Below are 21,116 nucleotides of genomic sequence, written 5' to 3'. Positions count from 1 at the left end.
ATTTTAGAATTACTCAAAACATCCAAGCTGTCTGCTAAACTGTTAGAAATGGATTAGATTAGATAGATAGATAGATAGATAGATAGATAGATAGATGTACTTTATTGATCCCAAATTGGTAAAGTATTGCATTACAGCAGCAGGTTATAAAGGCAATGCACAGGAACATTAAATAAAATGAGAAATATATAAAAATATAAAGAATATTGGAATACACTATAAATATACCCGACTACTATAGTATAAAAAAAACTAAATTATAAACATAGAATACAGATGGAGTGTGGTTGAGACAGAAACTATAAAGCTGACAGTTCTCAATGAGACAGAGGCGAAGTGTTGTAGAACACCCAGAAAGGGAAAATGTGTTCATTTAAGTCCCATCAGGTCAGACTGAACACCAGAGGTGCATCTAAGATCCTACAGGATTTCCCTACAGTATATAAGAGGATGTGAGAATACTCAAATGTACAATGAGCATTAAAAATGTCACGTTAAAGCTGAATTGAGCATCATATATATCCTTTAATCTACATGGATATTTAAGTGTTGTATTGGAGATTTCAAAAGCGAGATTATATCATAAGAAATAATAAAAAAAGGAAGCATAACTAAGGAATAATACAGGTGCCCAACAGTAGCCTTGAAGAAGAGGAACAACATGGCAGATTAAAGAGAAACACGATATAAAACCACTACAAACTCACTGTTGTGCACAGTGAGTCCCTACAGTACTGGGACAGAAATAGTCCTCGTTGTGTGTGTGTGTGTGTGTGTGTGTGTGTGTGTGTGTGTGTGTGTGTGTGTGTGTGTGTGTGTGTGTGTGTGTGTGTGTGTGTGTGTGTGTGTGTGTGTGTCTCTCACCAGTGGGCTCCTGGATTATGTCCCACTCAGTCTAAAAACGACACAACACCGCCATCATGTGTCTGACCCGTCCAACTACAGCTCACTGACGCTCCACCAGACCAAACCTGATGGAGAAATGATCAAATATTAAATCATTCTGAATAAAATAGTGTAAAAATCATTCAAATGCTATTAACTTTTTAAATTAATGGTATGATGATGCAAAATATTTATGTAATCTTTCTTAAATTTAAATACTAGGCCTGCTACTGTTATGACTAATAATAACAAAAATACTTACCACTTTACATGTCTACAAAAGTGCTATACTGAACTATTACATGTACATACAATAACATACTATTGGCTACTGTAAATCCAAATAATAAAAAAAGGCCGAGTCCAGAGTGGATGGTTCATTTTATTTCTGACATTCAATTTTTGTAAAATAACCAAGGCAAGTCCAAAACCAACCGTGGAGCTTTTTAACAGAATACGACTGGCATTCAGAGTCTTACAGAGCAGGTCCTAAATGTGTGTGTGTGGAAAAACTTATGAGACAGAAGAAGACACAAAAATTAACAAATCTCTGTCGGGGCGTGTCGGTCAGAACTGCCCTGAACATGAACATCTGTTAGTCAGAGGCAATAGCATTGGACAGCAGTGCAGTTCTTTTCTAAAATGCTCATTAAAAATGCATTCAGAAAAGAAATATGTGTTCAGAGTGCTCTGTGGCAGCTATCTATTCCATCAGAATATTTGCTTACATGTTCAGTGTTATACAGTAATGATTTTGCAAAGTATTGTCAAAGAAACATCTGGATTTCAGATGAGGGATTGATTTCAACTATAGGTGTTCATAATTAATCCTGGTTACTTTGGCTTGTTTTTATAGTGTTATTCTACCAGCAAGTCAATCAAGAGCAGTAATTTAATATTACTTATGTGTTAACTAGGGCTGTCAATCCATTAAAATAGTTAATCGCAAATTAATCACATTTTGTATCTGTTCAAAATGTACCTTAAAGGGAGATTTGTCAAGTATTTACTACTCTTATCAAGTGGGCAAATATGCTGCAAAATATGCTGCTTTATGCAAATTTATGAAATATTTGAAATCATATAACACAAAACGACAAATACTGTCCAGAAACCCTCACAGGTACTGCATTTAGCATAAAAATATGCTCAAATCGTAAAATGGCAAACTCAAGCATTAGTTAACACATTACTAATGCGTTAACTTTGATAGCCCTTGTGTTAACTGACATGGATTGATGGCAAATGTACCATTTTACAATCTTAACACGCTAACTCACAGCTGACAGGAGGAGCTGCTGCGTAAATTAAATTAATGTTGCTCAATATGTGGAGCAGAATTTAAGAGTTCATGCATTTGCTTGGCACAATAGCTCACAGACAACTTGTCTAAACAGTCATTGATGCATTTTACATGAAGTCAATCCGACAGCTGAAATACCAGAGATGCACTGCAATGCAAAAAAAATGCATTTAAAGATTGAAAAGCTGTGCAAAATGTAACTTCCACAAGCTTTCTATGGTTATCTAGTCAGATATTAAATATATATTGAGCTTAAATTGAAGATATTTGATGCTAAACTGTCCCAGACAGTATGAAAAGATATGTCACAGTTCATATGTAGCTTGGAGAGTGACCGCAACAACTGCAATTTCTCCAACATGGAGTATAAACTAAGCAAATACATGTGGAATCAACAGCTCACAGGCTCCTCTGCCACTTATTCATCACTTGATACTGCACTGCAGGTTCACATACAGTTGCCAATGATGACTCTCACCTTGTGGAGCATTTGCAGGTGATCGCTCTGCTCGACACAGTTCAAATGCTCCACAATGAAAATTCAACCGTGTGTGTGAGGCCGTTTAAATCTTTGTAACCATTTCAAGTGCTTTGCTTTACATCAAAGTCGAAGGAATGGAGCTGATAATAAAAATGAGAATGAATACAGAAAGTCCTTATGTTCACCTTTCAGAGGAACATGTGCAAAATACATCAAACTCTACATTTCATCTCTTAAAAAAGAAAATAAACACAGTTAAAGAGCGTTGGCCCGGTTTGATCCTACATTGATTATGTATTCATTCTCAGCCCTGCGGCCAACGCTTTCCAATATCAACAATAAAGTCATTCATAGTAATAAGACCTTTAGTTATAGTGGTAGTAAGTAATACTGTTGAGGGTTAACTAATGCGCCCCCTGTCCGTCCGCGCCGTGCTGATCCCACTCCTAACAGTAGAGGGCACCGGAGTGATCACACCAGCTCGAGGGCGCTTCATACAGACCGGAGGCGCAGTAACACTGGCTGGTCTCGCAAGATCAGAGGGCTGGTTTCCCCGCAAGCTTCTCAGCCAATGTCTTTGTTCACAGGCATGTAAAGTGACAAAGAACACCAAACCACCGGGAAGCTTTGGAGAAACCGAGCCCCTGATCGTATTTATATATCGACACTCCTCTGGTTTAATATACTTTAGATGCCATACAGAGCAACATTTATATACATTACACACAGATAGAGTGGGCTGTTTCCTCGTACACAAACACATCAGAGGGTATTTGGTTGCTGACAGCCACAGAACAGCTTTGGAGCGTTGCTAGTATAAATGACATTAGTGCAAATGCAACCCCGCCCACCCCCATCCCAAAAAAAAAGAAAAGAAAAAATGTCAGAAAAAAAAAATTGGTAGCAAGGTTAGAGCACATTGGAGACAAACAAATAAATGCTATGGTAACAGTGGCAGCGTGCAAGCTCTACATATAAGCGTGCATCAGGACTCGGCATTCTCAAGTCTTTCAATAAACACTCTTACACACACTTCTCCCCGTCTGGCCTCATTTGCTAAGCCGACAGAGAGAGAGTGCTAGCATGTGGAGAAAAAAAACAAGCTTTCCTATCAAACGGTTCAATTTGCTGGTAGTAACATTACATGGAGTGACTGAGCAGCAGGAGGATAATGAGGGTCTTTAGAAAATGTGATTGGTTTATAAAGGAGCTGGATGGAGCGAGGTGATCGGCTCCTGCCATGAAAGAGTCTCAACAAGCGCTGGCTCCATTGCAAACTGGGGTTAATGGTTAAATGGGACCGGTTGGATGCGTTTGTAAGTCAGCTGAGCTCGGGAAGATGAGCACGGATTGAGTACCTTGAATGAAGTTTGAGCTCCTCGCCGGCTCTGTGGGCTAATTTACCCTTCACATTCTCACAATGCTGAAAACACAAACTCCCTCCTCTGTGTTTCTCTCCCTTGTTTTCAGTCCGTCTGCACTGTCCAATAATGTAAAAATTATTTTAAAAATAACATCTCATTTAGCAGTAATACAAAAGTTTGGCGATGAGGAGTAGAACTGTTTTTGCTGGGACCAGCCAAACAAGTTTGATTCAAATGTTGAAGCAGTAAAACGGAGAAAGCTTGACACGATGAAATGAATTAGATCTCCCATGTGAACCCTTTGATTTGTTCACACTGTTAACACTTAAAATAGACCACACTATGTATCCTCTGCGTAGCACCAGGCTTCAGGTCCCGTGATGGCCTCAAGAAACAACATTCAGTCTTCTGTTAATACACGTAGCTACTGTCGTCCAACGGTGGAAACCAAAAATCTTTATCAAAACCGATGGATCTGTAGACTTTATGAAATGTCACGACTTTGTCACGGTTTAAGATCGCTCTCTGAACCTCGCACCCATTCCTCGTTAGATCTTGGCACATACAGGACTACGGAGAAAACCCAAATACTGTGACGTGTACAGCGACGAGAGTGAAGCTGCACAAACAAAAAGGCGTGATGGGAGCAACCATCACATGAAATGAGAAGGGCATAAGCATGATTTTTTAGAAATGTCATCCCAGGTCGAATATAAATGTCAAAAGCTAGGAGTGATGCGGTACTTCAGTTTCATTCAGGGCTTCACATTTCGTGGACATGATGTACCAATTGTTTTTTTTGAGATGAGATTACTGCTTTCCCCTTTTTGTGTTGAATGGAAAATGAAATCATTGCTGGCATGAACTCGTCATGTAAAACACATTTAGATGAACTGTTTCGATCATCTGAGAGATTGTTTTGCATTTTCTTTACTCAAAATTCATATAGAGAGGTTCAGAGTTGAATTTCTGACATGATGGGATAGCCAACCGCTGGACAAGTAGAATATAGGCAGAATATTGGCAGATGGGAGTATTTAGATTGTGTGTTTATATGTGCATGCACGTATGTCGTGTGTGTTACGATGGAGGGGGCTCAGAGGCTGCAAGGACGAGGCGACTGTTCCTCAGAAGGGGAGGTGTGCTGGTCAAGCTGTGATGACGGACCAGTAGAGGACTCCTGGCTGTCCAATAGGAAGCCTGGGTTTAGCTGAGGGGTGGGCTCGGGCTCAGCAGGGGCCATCTCTGCCTGGGCCAGTGGCTGTAGGGAGGAGGAGAGAGATGGAGGAGAGGGGGGCATGTCCAATGTGTCAGAGGAGGAGGAGGAAGACGAAGAAGGATGATCTGTGAGGGACTGATTCTGAGATTCAGTCACAAGTGGGGAAGAAGAAGAAGATGATGATGATGATGATGGAGTCTTAGCCAGGTGCTGGGGACTAGAAGAAACACCAGAGGAGGAGGGGGTTTCTCCAGCTGACATGGCAGGTCCATTAACCCCTTCCTGCTCTCCTGTTCCCTCCTCCTCCTTCACATCATCTGGAGGAGTGTCATCTTTCTGCTTCTTATCCGCCGCGGCTACTTCCTGCCCTGCAGGGCTCTGATTGGCTGCCGGGGCGTCTTGGTTGGTGGTTGGTGATTGGCTCTTGAGTTGCGAGTGACAGAGGGGGCATGTCTCCTGGACATAAAGCCATTTCTTTAGACAGCCAGCGTGGAAGAAATGACTGCATGGAGTGATCACAGCACTGTTCATGTCCTGGAAGGAATGAGCACAAAAAGTTAGTTTCAAAACCACTTTGCTCGATGTTAACATGTATCAAATCAAACTGCACATGAGCCGAGCATTAACTTGAAGCCTGAACTTAAACCTGCAGTGGGCGGAATATTTTTGGGATCATTGGGCAGAAATTCCATAATAACCTTTCAGCATATTGTAATTCAAGTGTTCTGAGAGAAAACTAGACTTCTGCACCTCCTCATGGCTCTGATTTCAGGCTTTAAAAAATCTAGCCCATGACGGGAAACTTTGGCCAATCACAGGTCATTTCAGAGAGAGAGCGTTCCTATTGGCTGTTCATTCAAGGGAGGCAGCTGTAAATCACTCGCAAACTCCGATCAAACAGTCAAACTAGGCAGCGCTGATCAAATATGAATCAATATTCTGTTACTGTGATGCCTATTTCTCTCCTCAAATGTTTTCAGAAACATCTTGTAGTGTGCTGTTTAGCTGTAAAATGTGAAAGTTTGCTCTGGCTGGTGGGCAGTGCTTGGTATTTCCTCAACTGATCTCAACATGGCTGCCAGGTCACAAACTTTTCTTCTTAGTTTGACCGTTTGATCGGAGTTAGCAAGTGATTGACAGCTGCTCAGAGTCGGCAGACACCAGATGAGCTCTGATTGGTTGTTTTCTTCCGGTCTGTGAAATCTTGCAGATGCCATTAGGAGCATCAGAGGACACAGAGGCACATGATTTTTTTTCAGATTTCCTGTCTCATACACTACTGTCATTTTATAAAAATAACTATTTTTTATCATATTTGCTCCATTTCTACCAACTGCTGCTTTAATTCTTGGCCATGTGCTCTCAGTTCATACCTGGTAGCAGATAGCACAGATGTCGTTGTACTGTTCCAGCTGTGTGTTGCTGGCCGTGGGGAGGCTTTTGATCTTGTTTACAGCATCTCTTCTGAGCAGGAAGCTCTGCCAGCCCAGCTGGGCTCTGAGCCAGACGTTATAATACGAGTGGACCAGGATGATAGTGCTGCCCATCACGCTCCACTCCCCAAATACCGTCTCCGACACGCCGTAGCACACCACGCACACCGCAACCTGGCAGGGGAGGAAATCAGGAAGTGAGGTGGAGATATGTGAATGCCACAGAAGCAATATTGTATGTCAGCAATGCCACTGCCTTTGTCACATAATGCCTTCTTGTTTGTGCTCCCTCACGTTACTGTATACTGTGTGCACGTGTGACATTCACCAGGAACTCCAGTAATCTGTACGTCCCGTTGACAATGTAGATAACTTCATCCATGTTCTCTACTGGAGCCTTTCGAAACTCCTCCACCATGAAGAGAATGTAGATTAGCAGAGTGCCGAGGACCTGGGAGTGACGGAGGAGAATCTCAGCATTTTGATGTAATTCAATTCAAAATTAAAAGCAGGCTCAGTTTTAGAGCTAGAGTGAAGATACTGGTATCATATAAAACTAGTGGTCACTGTAAAGCTGAGACTCTTGTGGATCCAATGAGCCCAATTATATTGATGTGTGATGACATTAGTTCCGATAGTAGCCATTTCATACAGTGAGACCATTTTTTGAAACTTGTCCTCACTGTATAAAATGACCTGTGGTGACCTCTAGGATAATCACAGCCTCATGAAACTTTACAGCCAAAAACTAGAGACATAGGACATTCAGAGGATGGATGGATTTCCTAGTTAGATTGACAATAAGGGGGTTTCTGAGCAGTTTCCACAACAGAAGTGCTCGCCATCCAATCGCCAAAAAATGCAATTCTTGCAGAAATCTCAAAATGTCAAATCGTTTTTGATACCAAATCACAGCATGGTGTTTTCTATGGTATTCCTCAAGGTCTTGGTGTCTTAATGTGGTATTTTGGAGGGATAATTGATCATTTTTATCAATTCTTGAGTGGAAAAAAAATTAGAAATTTAGCACAAAATCTATGTAACAAATGGTATCAACCCAAAAATTGCTGCAACAACTTATGAGACATAAGTGAGCATGGGAATGGTCATCATGTACTTCCATCAAAAATGGGTCTATGTGGGTCTCTTAGGGTTAATCACAAAGTACATGCTTAAGCGTCATTGGGGACAGTGGGTAAAATATCAGTGTTAGACAGGATTTCTATAAGTTCAGACAAATTAAATGCTTAATTTGTGTTAGTACATTTAATAGAATGTGTTTCTTCTGTGTGTAACAGCTTGTGTGTTACCTGCAGCGATGTGAGGATGGAGGAGGAGATGATGATGAGTAGCCAGAAGTCCATGTGGAAAAACTGACAGATCATATAGGCCATGTAGGCTGGAAAGATCAGCAGGAACAGACACAGAGACACTGCTCTGAAGTGCTTCCACAAACTCCTATGGACAGACAGATGATCAGCTTCATCCGTACCAACATGAGCATTTTGCTGTCATACATTCAGTCAGGGTACTTTCCTCATTTTCCAAAGCATCGCCTGCCTTTTGGAGTAATAATAAACAAATGTCAACTAGTTTTGACTTTTAACTGTGTTGCCAAAACACAGAGATGTAATTTTTCTCAGCAGAAATCCATTTTTTAAAGACATGTTGAATTCCATTTGTTTAAGATTGAGGATTAAACATTGGTGAAGAAAAAAATAAATAAAACTAAAATAAAATATAAATAAAATGAATGGTAAATGTATTTTACTTGTCTCTTGATGCTCCCAGGGCCAGAACTATGGGGTCAGCTATCTCCAGCATGGACTGCAGGATGGAAGCAACAACAATGAAGAGGATGATGGAGAGCAGGAAGGCTCGGTGGATGACTTGAAGCTCGATGAGGCCAGTCTGGACAGCGAGGATCAGCAGGGTGATGCCTTCCGTCATCCCCCTGCACAGACGGACAGGAAATAAACAAGCAAAGTGATTAAAAGTATAGCTACATACCAGAAGAGACCTTGGACAAACCAACATACACAAACATATGCACTGACTGACCTGTGCATGGTGTTGTCATTCATAAAGGCTCTGTAACCTTGCAAGTAGAATTTGCAGAGTGTGAGAACTCCCAAAGCGATGAAGGAGACGGTGAAAACCAGACCCAGCAAAGAGTACGGTGTACTACAACATTCTGCAATACTGAGGACATGGAGGGAAGAGAGAAAAGAATAGTTACAAGACAGGGTAAATAAAAACAAAAACAAAATTCTATATTCCTAGGAACTCTACCATAACCTGCTAATATACAAAACACACTCTGATGTATAATCTATGACGCCCCACACAGTCTGACCAGTGCTATGGTCCTACCTGGTAAGAAAGAGGAAAAGGAGCCTCTCCCTTGAGGTAGGCTGGTCTCTGGTGCTGAAGTAGGAGTAGATCTGCAAAGCGAACAGCAGTAGCCAGAAACACATGAAGAGAACTGGAAGGACGAGCTGGTTCCATAGAGACATACCCAAAGCTAGCAGCCCGTACACTTCCACCACCTGGAAGACAGAGGGAGACAGATACAGAGACAGAGAAGAGGAGAGATGGGGGTAATTGGGACAGAATAACATTAATATTACATGTGAGGAAATCTCAGTGATCGCTGTAATAAAAGCTGAGAAATCGTGCAACCTTTGGCCGCATAACTAGTTAATTACCTGAGCCAGCTCCCTGTAGGCAGTCTTGGCCAGGTTGTATGGTACCAACAAGTTAGAAGCCAGGAAGTAAATGACCTCCAGGCCTGTAAAGATCATGGAGAACTTATTGATGAAGACGATGGTCTCCAGCGGGATCAGACACAGTCTGGCCACCAGAGGGAGGAGGTGAGCAGAGAAAAGCCAGATCCTCTTGGTCTGCATCACACAGGAGCATAGTGTACACACCACCAGCTGACCTGAAAGAAGATGAAAGGAGATGAACCTAATAGAAAGTGCACGTACACACAAACCAAAAATTGAGTAGCTTTAATCTCCCCTTCTGTCTGCAGCAGTATATCTTTATCTCTGTAACTATGTTATTTTTGCTTTCTCAGGCTTTCACTGTGCAGTGAAATCAGCACTCTGTATGGTCTATTTATAGCACAGGAGACTCCATATCTACTCTCCAGTAAGATGAAACCAGCTCCTATGGACCCAGGAACATAGGAGCTCGTAACATTTTCCATTTCAACAGGGACCCAGCTTTCACAGTAAGGGTAGAAGCTGGTGATCACTAAGTTTTATGCCAAGAGTGGCCAGGTGACCTTAAAGAGAAGCTTTTTAATATATCAAATTGAAATAGAGGAGTGTAGGAGAAAGTATCTTGTGAGCTCAGAAAGGAGCTGCTGAACTACATCCACCTGCCTATGTTTGGGGTTTGTGCACGATGCATCCATGGCTCGTCATTTATACTGTACAAATGCCTTCACACATTCATGTGTAATATTATACCTATGAGTGCAGTGGTGAATCTGTTCATGGAGAGAGGTTCCAGGTAGACAGGTCCTTCATGGCCAGAGTCCAGTTCACTGCGGACATAATCCCTGACAAAGAGAGGTCAAAATCCTTAACACAAAGGGAGATCTATTGTGACTTATTATAAACCACTGACCTACAACTCAACACTAAGATTTCTAGACATTCATCTCGACTACCACAAGGAAAACTCATACTACCTTTTGATAGATACAGTACATTATACCGTACAGTGAATGCTCACTAAAGGCTATGGTGCCCTTGCAAGTCTAACAATGACAACAAGCCATTATAACTGACAGTATGGCATAAATGAATGTTGTATATCTGACAGAACATAAACACCCATACTTGAAATTTCACAAGTATACATCAGATTTGGAAATGATATGGGCACCAGGTGCCATCACAAACATCGTAGGCATTCACCAGAACAACAGAACTAGCTGCATCTTATCATGTCTACTAGTGGATGTAATGCCTAATCTATACTTCTGCGGAAAAGCATGCGCAGAGCTTCTGCAGAGCTGCAGAGATAGTTTGCGGAGCTCGCAGAGAGCCGCAGAGACAAGCCGCGTACCTCCTGAAAAATGTGCCTATGCTCCAGGCACCGCAAACTAGGGATATCACGATACCAGAAATTTAGTAGTCGATACTAATGACGGTGAAATTCGATAATTCCCTCTATATTATCTATTTTATATTACTGTGAAAACATCTCCTTCAAACAACTGGATTTATTCAACTTCAAAAACTAAAAATTTTACAATATTACATTTGAACACACCATGATAATGTTAGAAGTTACCTTCGCCCAATACTCATGTTTACTGAATAGATCTTGAACATCATAAATCATAATGTAAATTAATGGCACCTCCCGTGTTGAAATCGGTAGGACGAGAGCTAGTTAACGTTAGCTGAAGGCAGCCGGTAGGCAGCACAGTCCTGCACAGAGCTAACGGGTAACGTTAACTCGCTCTCCTCCTGCCGATTTCAACACAGATTTGTTGTTTGCAATGTAGCATTATCAGGGGAGTGCGTCCCCTGGGTGCGTCGACAGTGGGTTAACTGCATCCAAAACACATTTTTCATCGTCCCCAGGATGCCGGGAAGCCGTTCATCCAGAGCCCTGATGGTACCTACTGTACTGTAGAAAAATGAATACTGTCATGTTTTCAGAATTTTGGCATCGACTTGGTACCAAAGTTCTTGTGACATCCCTACCGCAGATGCCGCAAAAGTTTGATTGGACATCAGACACATACCATCTCCTCATTTGGTTCTCTCTTTTCTTTGTTGTGCTGGGCCAAACTTTTATGAAACTATTGAATCACACCTATCAAATAAATCAAAGACCGCCTGACAAATTATTTGAAAACTGCAGGTCCAAATCAAAAAGAAATGACATGCTACACGCAATGTGCTGCAGTACTATATATGCCTGGCATGCGCAAGAGATGCCCGCACAGTACGTATAGGCGCACAGCCTTAGGAGTATAAATCAAGAATAAGTGTGTGTGTTTGTGTGTACCTTGAGACTTGGTGACCAGCAAACAGCAACAGGGCCGTAAGGACATACAGGTAGAGTTTAACCAGGTGCTGACGAGGCAGAGTCAGGAGCACCAAGCTCAGGATGTAACCTGTCAAACCATAGACAAAACATGCACACACACACACAAACAGACACACGCACACACACACACAACCGGTAAGAGACAATCAACAAAAACAGCATAAAGTAAAAAGTGACAATACATGCATTATAAAAGAATCTCTGTTGCATCCTGTTTGAGGACAATACTGTGTTTTCAACCCAAATGTGATTTGCGTAATATGTATGTGTGACAGAAGTTTCTTATGTAATTGCAGGGAGCTATTTTTGACAGTCAATCAAACAGTCACTGCTGCCAATAGGCTTATCGCACAACAGTCTACTTCCTAAAACCTGCCCAAAAAAACTCCTCAGTGCATAGCAACAGTTACTTTGGTTTTACTGCCTCTCTCCCCCTTTTATTCTGTCTGTCCACCCACAGCGCTCATCAGCACATACCAAGCCTATTGGCTCATTAACCAACTGCAGCAAAGTCTGACAACACAGACATATAAAAACACACAGAGACAACTCAACACTGTGCTTGTCTGTTTTCTTTTAGCTAGGTCAAATCACCATCGGACTTTGCTGAGTCATCTTCACCGTCACATCACTGTTACTGTCTTTCAGTGCTTCTGTGTCACTGGAAATACACCTGACTTGACTGGCTCTCTGTATTGCTGGGTTCTTGTTTTATGTCTTCATGATTGGCTCTGTGGCAATCTGGCTCAAGGTTTTATTCCATGTGGTGTGATCTGGGATGGAAGTCCATCTCTAAAGGAAGTTGTTGCCCTACACCTACACCAAATTACTTGGATCACATGATTAACAGCAGCTGAGAAAGACTAACACTACACTACACTTGTAAACCTATTACTTATCACAAAACTGGCAACCGTCCAGTTAAAAGTTCAATCCAGGGACACAGCTTGGAAGAGCGTTTTTAAAGTCACATTTCGCCGCACTTGGGGAATGTGTTCATCACTTCACTACCTTCATCACTGAGGTTATGTTTTTGCCAGCTTGTCTGTCCGACTGTCCGCCGAATATGTCAATCAGTTATGGATTTCTGTACAATTTTGGTGGATGAATGAACTTTGACACAACGGAGAATTGTTGTGGTGAACCAAAAATTGGACTTCCACTACAGTGGAAACCGCTTATAGTGATCACATCTGTCCGGGTCAAATTGATCATTATAAGCGGATTATTTTTATAACCGAATCTTTGCTGTTGTGCATAATTTCTCATGCAGATCACCATCTAATTGGCATTTGTATATTTATTACATGAATACAAGTAATGAAACGGACAACTTAGCTATTTACTGGCTCGCTTCTTGTGCCTTTTCCCTCACCGAGGGTGGGGCATTGTAGTTTTTGGCCGGCTCTGCAGTGTGAGCATGCATGCAGATGAACAGCGGCCATTTGCTCGGGCTCCTCGCTCACCCGGTAGCGACATGGAGGGAGACGGGCGCCGGTCTGCATGTGTGCCGCAGAACCGGTTGAGGATCAGAAAAAGTTTCACTTTGGGTGCATTACGTGACCAATCCACTGGACGTGGGCACCTTCTCCGTGTGCATTAGTTTTTCATTCAGAGAAAATTACTTTCCTTTTCCCGTCATGATTTCAATATGCATGCAGCATCAGCCTCAGGTATCCAGCCGGAAAGCAGACGGTCCACGAGGAAAAATTTCCACGTGTTTTAGCTTAGTTATACTGCTAAGAGATACAGACTTGATTATTATTATTATTACTAGGTATACGGGTATTAACTCCTCTTGCTTTGTTCTCTTCTTGTGAAGCTTTTCACTGGCAGGTGACGATAAACTTCAGTGCATGGGGAATTGGCCAACCAAACACTGAGAAAAATTGGAAAACAGTTCAGTGTTGATGAAAGTTGGCACCCTCAGAAAGCCTTTTTCTTAGTTATTTTTCTGTTTTCTTGCTCCAACTAAATCTTTTCCTTCTGTTTGACAGCGCTACCTACACACTTGACACTGGTCTGACACTAATTCTGACTGGCACAGCTGACTCACACAGCCAGAATGCCATTGCCGGGGCAAAAACCGCACAGCTGGAGGAGGAAAACTGGTTTCAGGCGGCATTCATCTTTTTTTTATTTTTCCAATGGATAAATCAGATAGTTTTGGTCACACTCAACTTGTCGTCGCGCCAAACAATCCCCCCTGACTGTCCTGAAATCACAACAAAGCAGAGCCTCATGGCTTACTGCCTACCACCATGTGTGTGCATTCTGAAACTGACTGAGTTGGGTACAGAGGGTTGACTTTGTTGATTGGAAAAAAAAGGAAAAAAAAACATGCAAATCCAACCAAGAGAGGTAACATCGGGACGGTTGGCTCTTAACCGACTGATAAAGCCAGTAGAACAGGAGCCACTTTAGCTGATAGCCCAGTCAAATACTCCACACAAAACAGGTCATAATAACACTGACAGGCCAACGGCTACAGCTCTTTACACGTTACATTATCAAATGTGTAAAATTCTATGTAGTGCAGAGGTTCCACGTGGATACGACCTTCACCCTTACAATCCAGAGTGGTAAACGCTACACATACAGTAAAGTATGGAAACACTTTGGGTTTCACACATTCCCAGGAAAAGCAAAGCTAGACATCGTGGCTAAAGCTGCATGCTAACTCTGTCATGGACAGGAAACGTTATCGTAAAGTTATCGATTGATCCAAAGTAAGAGTATCAAATTAGGAGATAGGTGAATCGGACCAGCCCTAGTATTTGTACTGGATCAGGCTGTATGTGTGTATGTGTGTGTGTGTGTGTGTGTGTGAGAGACACCAACACTGACCTACGTAGTGCAGGTAGAGTGCCAGGTACTTGTACTGGAACAGGGGGTTGTTGGAGAGGCTGGAGCGCTGGATCTTCTGGAAGAAGGAGCTGACGTCCCAGCGGTACAGGACATCCAGCAGCATGATGCTGGGAACACGCAGACCCACATTGAGCACCGCCTCTACACGGTCCTTCACTGCCATGGCCGCAGCTTAACCTCTGATCGGCAGGCAGAACTGACCACTAAGAAGGGGTGTTAACAGTGGGTGCACTGCGGAGAAAAAAAGGGACAATGCACAAAAAGACGTTTAACAGGATGCAGGGGAGATAGGAAGAAGTTATTGAGCAAAAAGATAAAAGCCAACCAGCAGCAAAGGAGGAAGACTGGGGCTTTTTCATCCACAGGCAACAGTGCATGTAAAACACACTAACTGCTAACTATTCTATGACCCAAATGTATTTTTTTTCTTTATCGTAAAATTTTATTGTGGCTGGCAGAGTGGCAGTAAAGACACACACCCCAGCAACAGCCAACGTTTTCCAGCATCTGGCAGGTGGGTGGTGTTAAATTCACACCCTTATAACAATTATTATGTAAAACATTTACTGGGCCTACTGATATTTTTTGTATATAAATCTACTTGCAGAATGACTGAAAAACAATACTAAAACGTATACAAATGGCACTTTTTTAAACATTCATTGAAGTTAGGGATACATGTGTGCAGTATAAGAGAGCAAAACTATACAGCCTGTTTTACTTGCAATGGAGGCTTTAAAACTAATAATCCTACCGTTAATATTATTAAAAGAAAACTAAAAAATACTTTTGAGAAACATCTTTATACAAACACTAGTATAAGAAGAAACACAAGTATTGATGAACTGTTAATGGCATTCACAAATATGTTTCAAGAAGTGATGTAATGGCGACAGTTAGACCCTTAAGGTGGCAGTAGGCACAATATTTTTGGCATCATTGGGCAAAAATTCCATTATAACCTTTCAGCATATTGTAATTCAATTGTTCTGAGAGATAACTGGACTTCTGCACCTCATCATGGCTCTGTTTTCAGGCTTTAAAGCCCATGACGGAAGACTTTGACCAATCACAGGTAATTTCTTTGAGAGCGTGTTCCTATTGGCTGTGCTCCGGTCATGTGACCGGTACTTGGCATTCTTTCACCAGATTTCACAATGGCGGCGGCGTCACAAACTTTCTCATTTTACAGCTAAACTGTGCACTACAAGATGATTCTGAAAATAGGCATCTATAAATAGGCATTAACGTAACATAATATTGATCCATATGTGATCAGCGCTGCCTAGTTTGACCGTTTGGTTGGAGTTCACGAGTGATTGAGAGCTCTCATAGACGGCAGCTGGACAGCAGATCTCAGGTCAGCTCTTACTGCTGGTTTTCCTCCAGTCTGTGAAATCTTGCAGATGCCGTTAGGAGCACCGGAGGACACAGAGGCACATGACTTTTTTCAGGTTACCTGTTTCATGTACTACTGTCACGATAAAGCGACCGTTTTATAAAAATAACTTTTTTTAATCATATTTGCTCCAATCTCGCCTACTTCAGCTTTAAGGTAATGTTGATAAAACTGGGGTAGACGCATTTTCTCACATAAACTGCTGAAAACAATCCACTCACGTCGGATATGTCACTGTTTATTTTGGACTTCGTATTACGAGTTGGTGCTGAAATTACGCTGTACACTGTTAAAATGATTACCACAGTATCAAATTCAAAAAGTGCAAACTGCTTTCCCAATGTTTTTGTGTGTTGTGTGGGTGCATGTGTCAGGTGGGGTAGTCAACAAAACTAAACACTGCCAGATACAACTCAGTTTGTTTTTTGACTGTCTTCCTCCCCTCACTTATGTGTGTCATGTTCCTCTCTGCTGTTCACTCAGGAATGCAGGAAACACAACCCAGGGAAAATAGCTATGCTGCCTCCGAAATCACATACTATTCACTACATACTCAATGGTTGCATCCAAAATTCCATACTCACAACGATGACCGGCTAGCTCTACATTATCCCTTACATATTCCACAGGGATACAGCAACGTTGTACCAGTTCCAAAAGTAAGATTATCTAGAGTACAGTACACAAAGGCTTGATAGCACGAGAAATGGCTACGTGTCGAACTGCTTCACCGACAACTATGATTTACATAGTCAAATCTATCAGTCAATAATCAATCCACACTTAAGTACATGCAAAGGCCTTTCTGTTTGCTTCCACACACTAACCAACTGCAGAAAACTTATGAGCACTGCCCAAAGACAAGTAACTGTGGAATAAACTATGTAGGAACGCTTTCAGGTGTTTTTATGCAGGTGCGACTCCATGTCAGGCTTGATAAATTAGGTACACTTGCAAAATCTGCTTATTCACATATAAAGTATGCTTTCTCAGTTTTTCACACACCGTTCTGTTTATATTTACAGCATATATTTAGTAGTATATTTACTTTCTTTTTTACAACACGGTCTCGTGGTAGGCAATGTGGGTTACAGTAAGTGGGATTTTATTTCACAATATTAATATATAAGTACATTTTAGGAAATTTAAGTGAGAAAACATTTATTTACAAAACAGATGGGGATGCCTGTGAATCAAATATCTAAAAAAAAATGCTATCATATTGATGAAAAAACAAGAACTTGTAAATCCAATATTGCCATAAAACTGTCCTGCTCATTGATTTGCAACGTTACCCTGCCGCAAAGGCTTAATACAATCAGAGATATTAAAGGGGTACATACCGCGGTATGGAAAAGTCTCTAATGGCTAATATTTCTGTCATCGCACTGTATACATTGTCTCAGTATGTACATCATGAAAGGTTGTATTACATTCATTTTGCACACTTGTATGCCTGTGTTTAAAAGGGCATAGTTTTTAACTTTTATGTTAGTACTTGCGTTTGACATTTGTTTTTGCACTATTCTTTGTACCATCTATCTATCTATCTATCTATCTATCTATCTATCTATACCATTTATACCATTTATACATGCATGTAACGTACGGTCAAGCCAGCCGCCATTCGACATCTCAGACTACATACATGGTGAAAATCAAGTATTTTTACTGTATTAATTCAGATATTTTTCAAATTAAAAGTCCCAAGAAGTGTATGATTCAACTTTTTCCCATGGTCTAGTGTTAAAAAAGTTGACCAAAAATCGCAATAAATCATAATATTGAATCGCCATACATATCGAATCGGCACCCAAGTATCGTGAGAGTATCAAATCGGGAGATAGGTGTATCGTACCAGCCTTAGTCTATTCACAGCAGCAGAAAGGGCCCTTTTTTCTTAATGCTAACAGTGAAGGAAATCTGACTCCAAACAGAAGAGCTCCTGCAGCTTTTGTCGGAAATGTGTTCACCATCATTCCAACTCAAGCATCTGATGTGGCACTCAAAAGACAAGTTTCCAATCACTTTATGCTGCCAGGGATTACTTTAAAAGTTGCCAATAGCAGAGTTTCCATCCATTAATATTCCTGCAATATTGAATCGCAATACTTAAAAATTGCAGTACATATCGAATCGGCACCCAAGTATCGTGATCATATCAAATCGGGATATAGGTGTATCATACCAGCCCTAGTCTATTCACAGTAGCATAAAGTGCTCTTTTTTTTCTTAATGCCAACAGTGAAGGAAATCTGACTCCCCATGCACAGAAGAGCTCCTGCAGTTTTTGTCGGAAATGTGTTGATCATTTCACCTCAAGCATCTGATGTGGCACTCAAAAGACAAGTTTCCAATCACGTAATGCTGCCAGGGAATACTTTAAAAAGTTGCCAATAGCAGAGTTTCCATCCATTAATATCCCTGCATCCCGGGACAGGGACCCTGATGACTTACATAACAATGAATTCACCACGACTATCACTGGCCAGAGAGAGATCCGAGCTTATATAACGTCACTGTATTTATATCTGTCGTAGCCTAATCCATTCACAGCTACAGGGCATGGTGTGGTTGCAGTCTAAATGAGTATATTTATGTAATTGCTCGCTTTATTGAAACATCGTTATAGATGAGTGAGTGCTGCATCGACTGTGGTAACATGAACTCTAGTAACCCCTCCGTCTTGACGGAAGAAAGAAAATCTCCTAGCTACGCCGCAGAAAGGCTGCAACACTTTGCTAACTAGGCTGCTTTTGCAGTATATTATAGGACTGACAAAGTAAAGCTGTGATGTGTGAAGTTGGTATAGCATAGCTATAACAGTGTACGTGCTGTTTAGAGATGATGAAGCTGCATCGAGCAGCAGGCACAGTGCCAACAATTCAAGCAAACGTAGTTCACTCAAGGCCTATGGAAGAAGGCTCGGACACGGGTCTTGATTAGTGGGTATTGCGCATGCGTCGTGTGTTGTGATTGGCTCAATTTCGGCAAATGTTTACTGCGCATGCGTCACCTCCCCAAAGATATGACGCGTAGACCCAGCCTCCTTCAATAGTCCTTGAGTTAGCTAGCTACTGTCAACAACCGAGCTCACTTCAACACAACAAGGGGAATACAAACATACCCTTAGCTTGGTTTTAAGCTACCACTTTAGACACCAGCGTCCACACACACAGTCTCATAAAAGCAGATATCTTGTAGGAGGAACTGTTTCCCCCCCCTAAGTCCTAACTAGCTTAGCTTAGCTAGCAGCCTGGTAACGTTACATCCTGAGAGCTAGCTAGCTATGGCGCCGAGCCAAGGCTAATAAGAAAAACTTACATTTGAAGGACGACGTTCGCAATATGTACAACTTTTTTGGGATGCTTTTCGGGTCGGATATCGACCATTTTTTTAACTCGGCACCGCCCGAGTTAACGGTCCTCTTGTTGCAAGCGCCTCACGCTCAAAGGATGAGGCCGATCCGCTCATCTCACCTAGCAGCCATTACCAGAGTACCGAGGAGGACTGACTGCGCATGCGCAATACAGTCTTGTTATACCAAGACTGGAAAAGGAAAGTAAAGCTAGTTTGGCCCCTACAGTTTTTTTTTTTTTTTTTAAAACAAAGGAGGACGGGGACAATGGAGGACGGTCTGCAGGACAGATACTAATGCATACAGTGTACTTTCATAGACTATGCTACTGGAGTTACCCTGCACTATACTAATTTTTAACAGTCTATTCTGCACTTTTTTTAATAGCGGTGTATCACAGTTGTTACCCTGCACTATATTCAGTTTTAGCAGTTTTCTTCATCTCCTTGTATTTTTATATCTGATATGTTTTTTTTTGTACTTTGTACTTTGCACTACTAACTTTTTTACTGCCTTTTTACTAACATGTTTTTGCACTATGGAACTGTGATGCTGGAAACTTGAATTTCCCTCTGGATCAATAAAGTTACTATCTATCTATCTATCTATCTATTACAATTATAAAAGGAAATACTTTGTACAAGGGCTTATTAAGAACATATACATTAAGAACACATACAGTATATACAGTATAAGATATATTTTTGTGTGAGAAGGTGTCGTATGAATTATCTATTTAAAAGTCTGATGGCCTGGTGGAAAAAACTGCTCCTCTGTCTGCTGGTGTGAGTCCTGGGGGTCCTGTATCTTCTACCAGAGGGCAGAAGGGAGAACAGGCTGTTGTGGGGGTGTGTGTTGTCCTTATTGACCCTCAGGGACTTCCTGAGTTTGGCCCCTGAGTTTGGCCCCTACATAATGCACTTTTACCTTTATTTTCCGTTTTCAAAAGGGACCTTGTGGACAATCATCTCAATGTTTTAAGACTAATGAATGGACCACTTGCAAAGTCTCTCCTCAGAGCTTGTGAACAACTGAACATATATGATGATGACCCCTAGAGCTACTATGGAAGAGTGCAGTCTTATTATTATTTATTTATTTCTTTTTTGCATTTCTTTTTTGTTCCTTGAATTATTTTCTACCCACTCTTTTATTATTCTTTTTTATAATTAAAGTTATCTTTCCTATCCAATTGTGCCTTGTATGTTAGAGTTGAGTTTAGATTACAATGCCTTAACGTTTGTAAATTAATTTTCTTCAATAAAAAAACAAAACAAAAAACTTTTACCTTTATGAAGCATTATTTTCCTTACTAGGTCTTACCAATTGTATTATTTGAATTGTGAATATGATCAGGTTTACAGTTGGGTTGGATGGGTGGAGGTCAGTCACTGGGCTGTAGTGTTGTGCTTTAGGGGCCGTAGGCTACTCTTTGTCCCCCCCGACCCCCTTTTACAACTTTATGAGAAAAAAAAGTCGTAATATTACGAGAATAAAGACATAACTTTACAAGAAAAAAATGTAATAACATAAAATTACTACTTTATAATATTATGACTTTATTCTCATAATACTACGATTTTTTTTCTCATAAACCTTTGACTTTATTCTCGTAAATTCGTGACTTTATTCTCGAAAATCAGATTTATTTTTTTAATATATATATATATATATATATACATATATATATGTATATATATATATATATACACACATATAAAGGAAAT

The 21,116-nt window shown here is 41.1% G+C and overlaps 1 protein-coding gene across 1 annotated transcript; it reads right to left on the bottom strand.

Annotated features, from left to right (window-relative positions):
- Positions 1 to 1,247: 1,247 nt before the first annotated feature.
- Positions 1,248 to 19,823, bottom strand: LOC119475630 (RING finger protein 145-like). The gene is made up of 12 exons (XM_037748499.1): positions 19,356 to 19,823; positions 14,612 to 14,863; positions 11,723 to 11,831; positions 10,165 to 10,256; positions 9,394 to 9,629; positions 9,059 to 9,234; positions 8,747 to 8,887; positions 8,457 to 8,639; positions 7,996 to 8,143; positions 7,014 to 7,136; positions 6,626 to 6,859; positions 1,248 to 5,786 (listed from the first exon to the last, which is right to left on the bottom strand). The coding sequence occupies exons 2-12, from the start codon at positions 14,793 to 14,795 to the stop codon at positions 5,130 to 5,132; spliced, it is 2,283 nt and encodes a 760-aa protein (XP_037604427.1). The 5' UTR covers positions 14,796 to 14,863; positions 19,356 to 19,823; the 3' UTR covers positions 1,248 to 5,129.
- Positions 19,824 to 21,116: the final 1,293 nt, after the last annotated feature.

This window comes from Sebastes umbrosus, chromosome 17, assembly GCF_015220745.1.
Source record: "Sebastes umbrosus isolate fSebUmb1 chromosome 17, fSebUmb1.pri, whole genome shotgun sequence".
Taxonomy (NCBI): Eukaryota; Metazoa; Chordata; class Actinopteri; order Perciformes; family Sebastidae; genus Sebastes; species Sebastes umbrosus.
The sequence above is the reverse complement of the archived record's forward strand: the minus strand, read 5'-3'. Positions and strand labels throughout refer to the sequence as shown.

Excerpts from the sequence above, each read along its gene's own strand:
- LOC119475630 (XM_037748499.1), bottom strand. The coding sequence starts at position 14,795 with ATGGCAGTGAAGGACCGTGTAGAGGCGGTGCTCAATGTGGGTCTGCGT. Across the intron at positions 9,235-9,393 it reads CCTACAGGGAGCTGGCTCAG|GTGGTGGAAGTGTACGGGCT; the intron begins GTAATTAACTAG and ends TCTGTCTTCCAG. Across the intron at positions 6,860-7,013 it reads ACAGATTACTGGAGTTCCTG|GTTGCGGTGTGCGTGGTGTG; the intron begins GTGAATGTCACA and ends CTCCCCTGCCAG.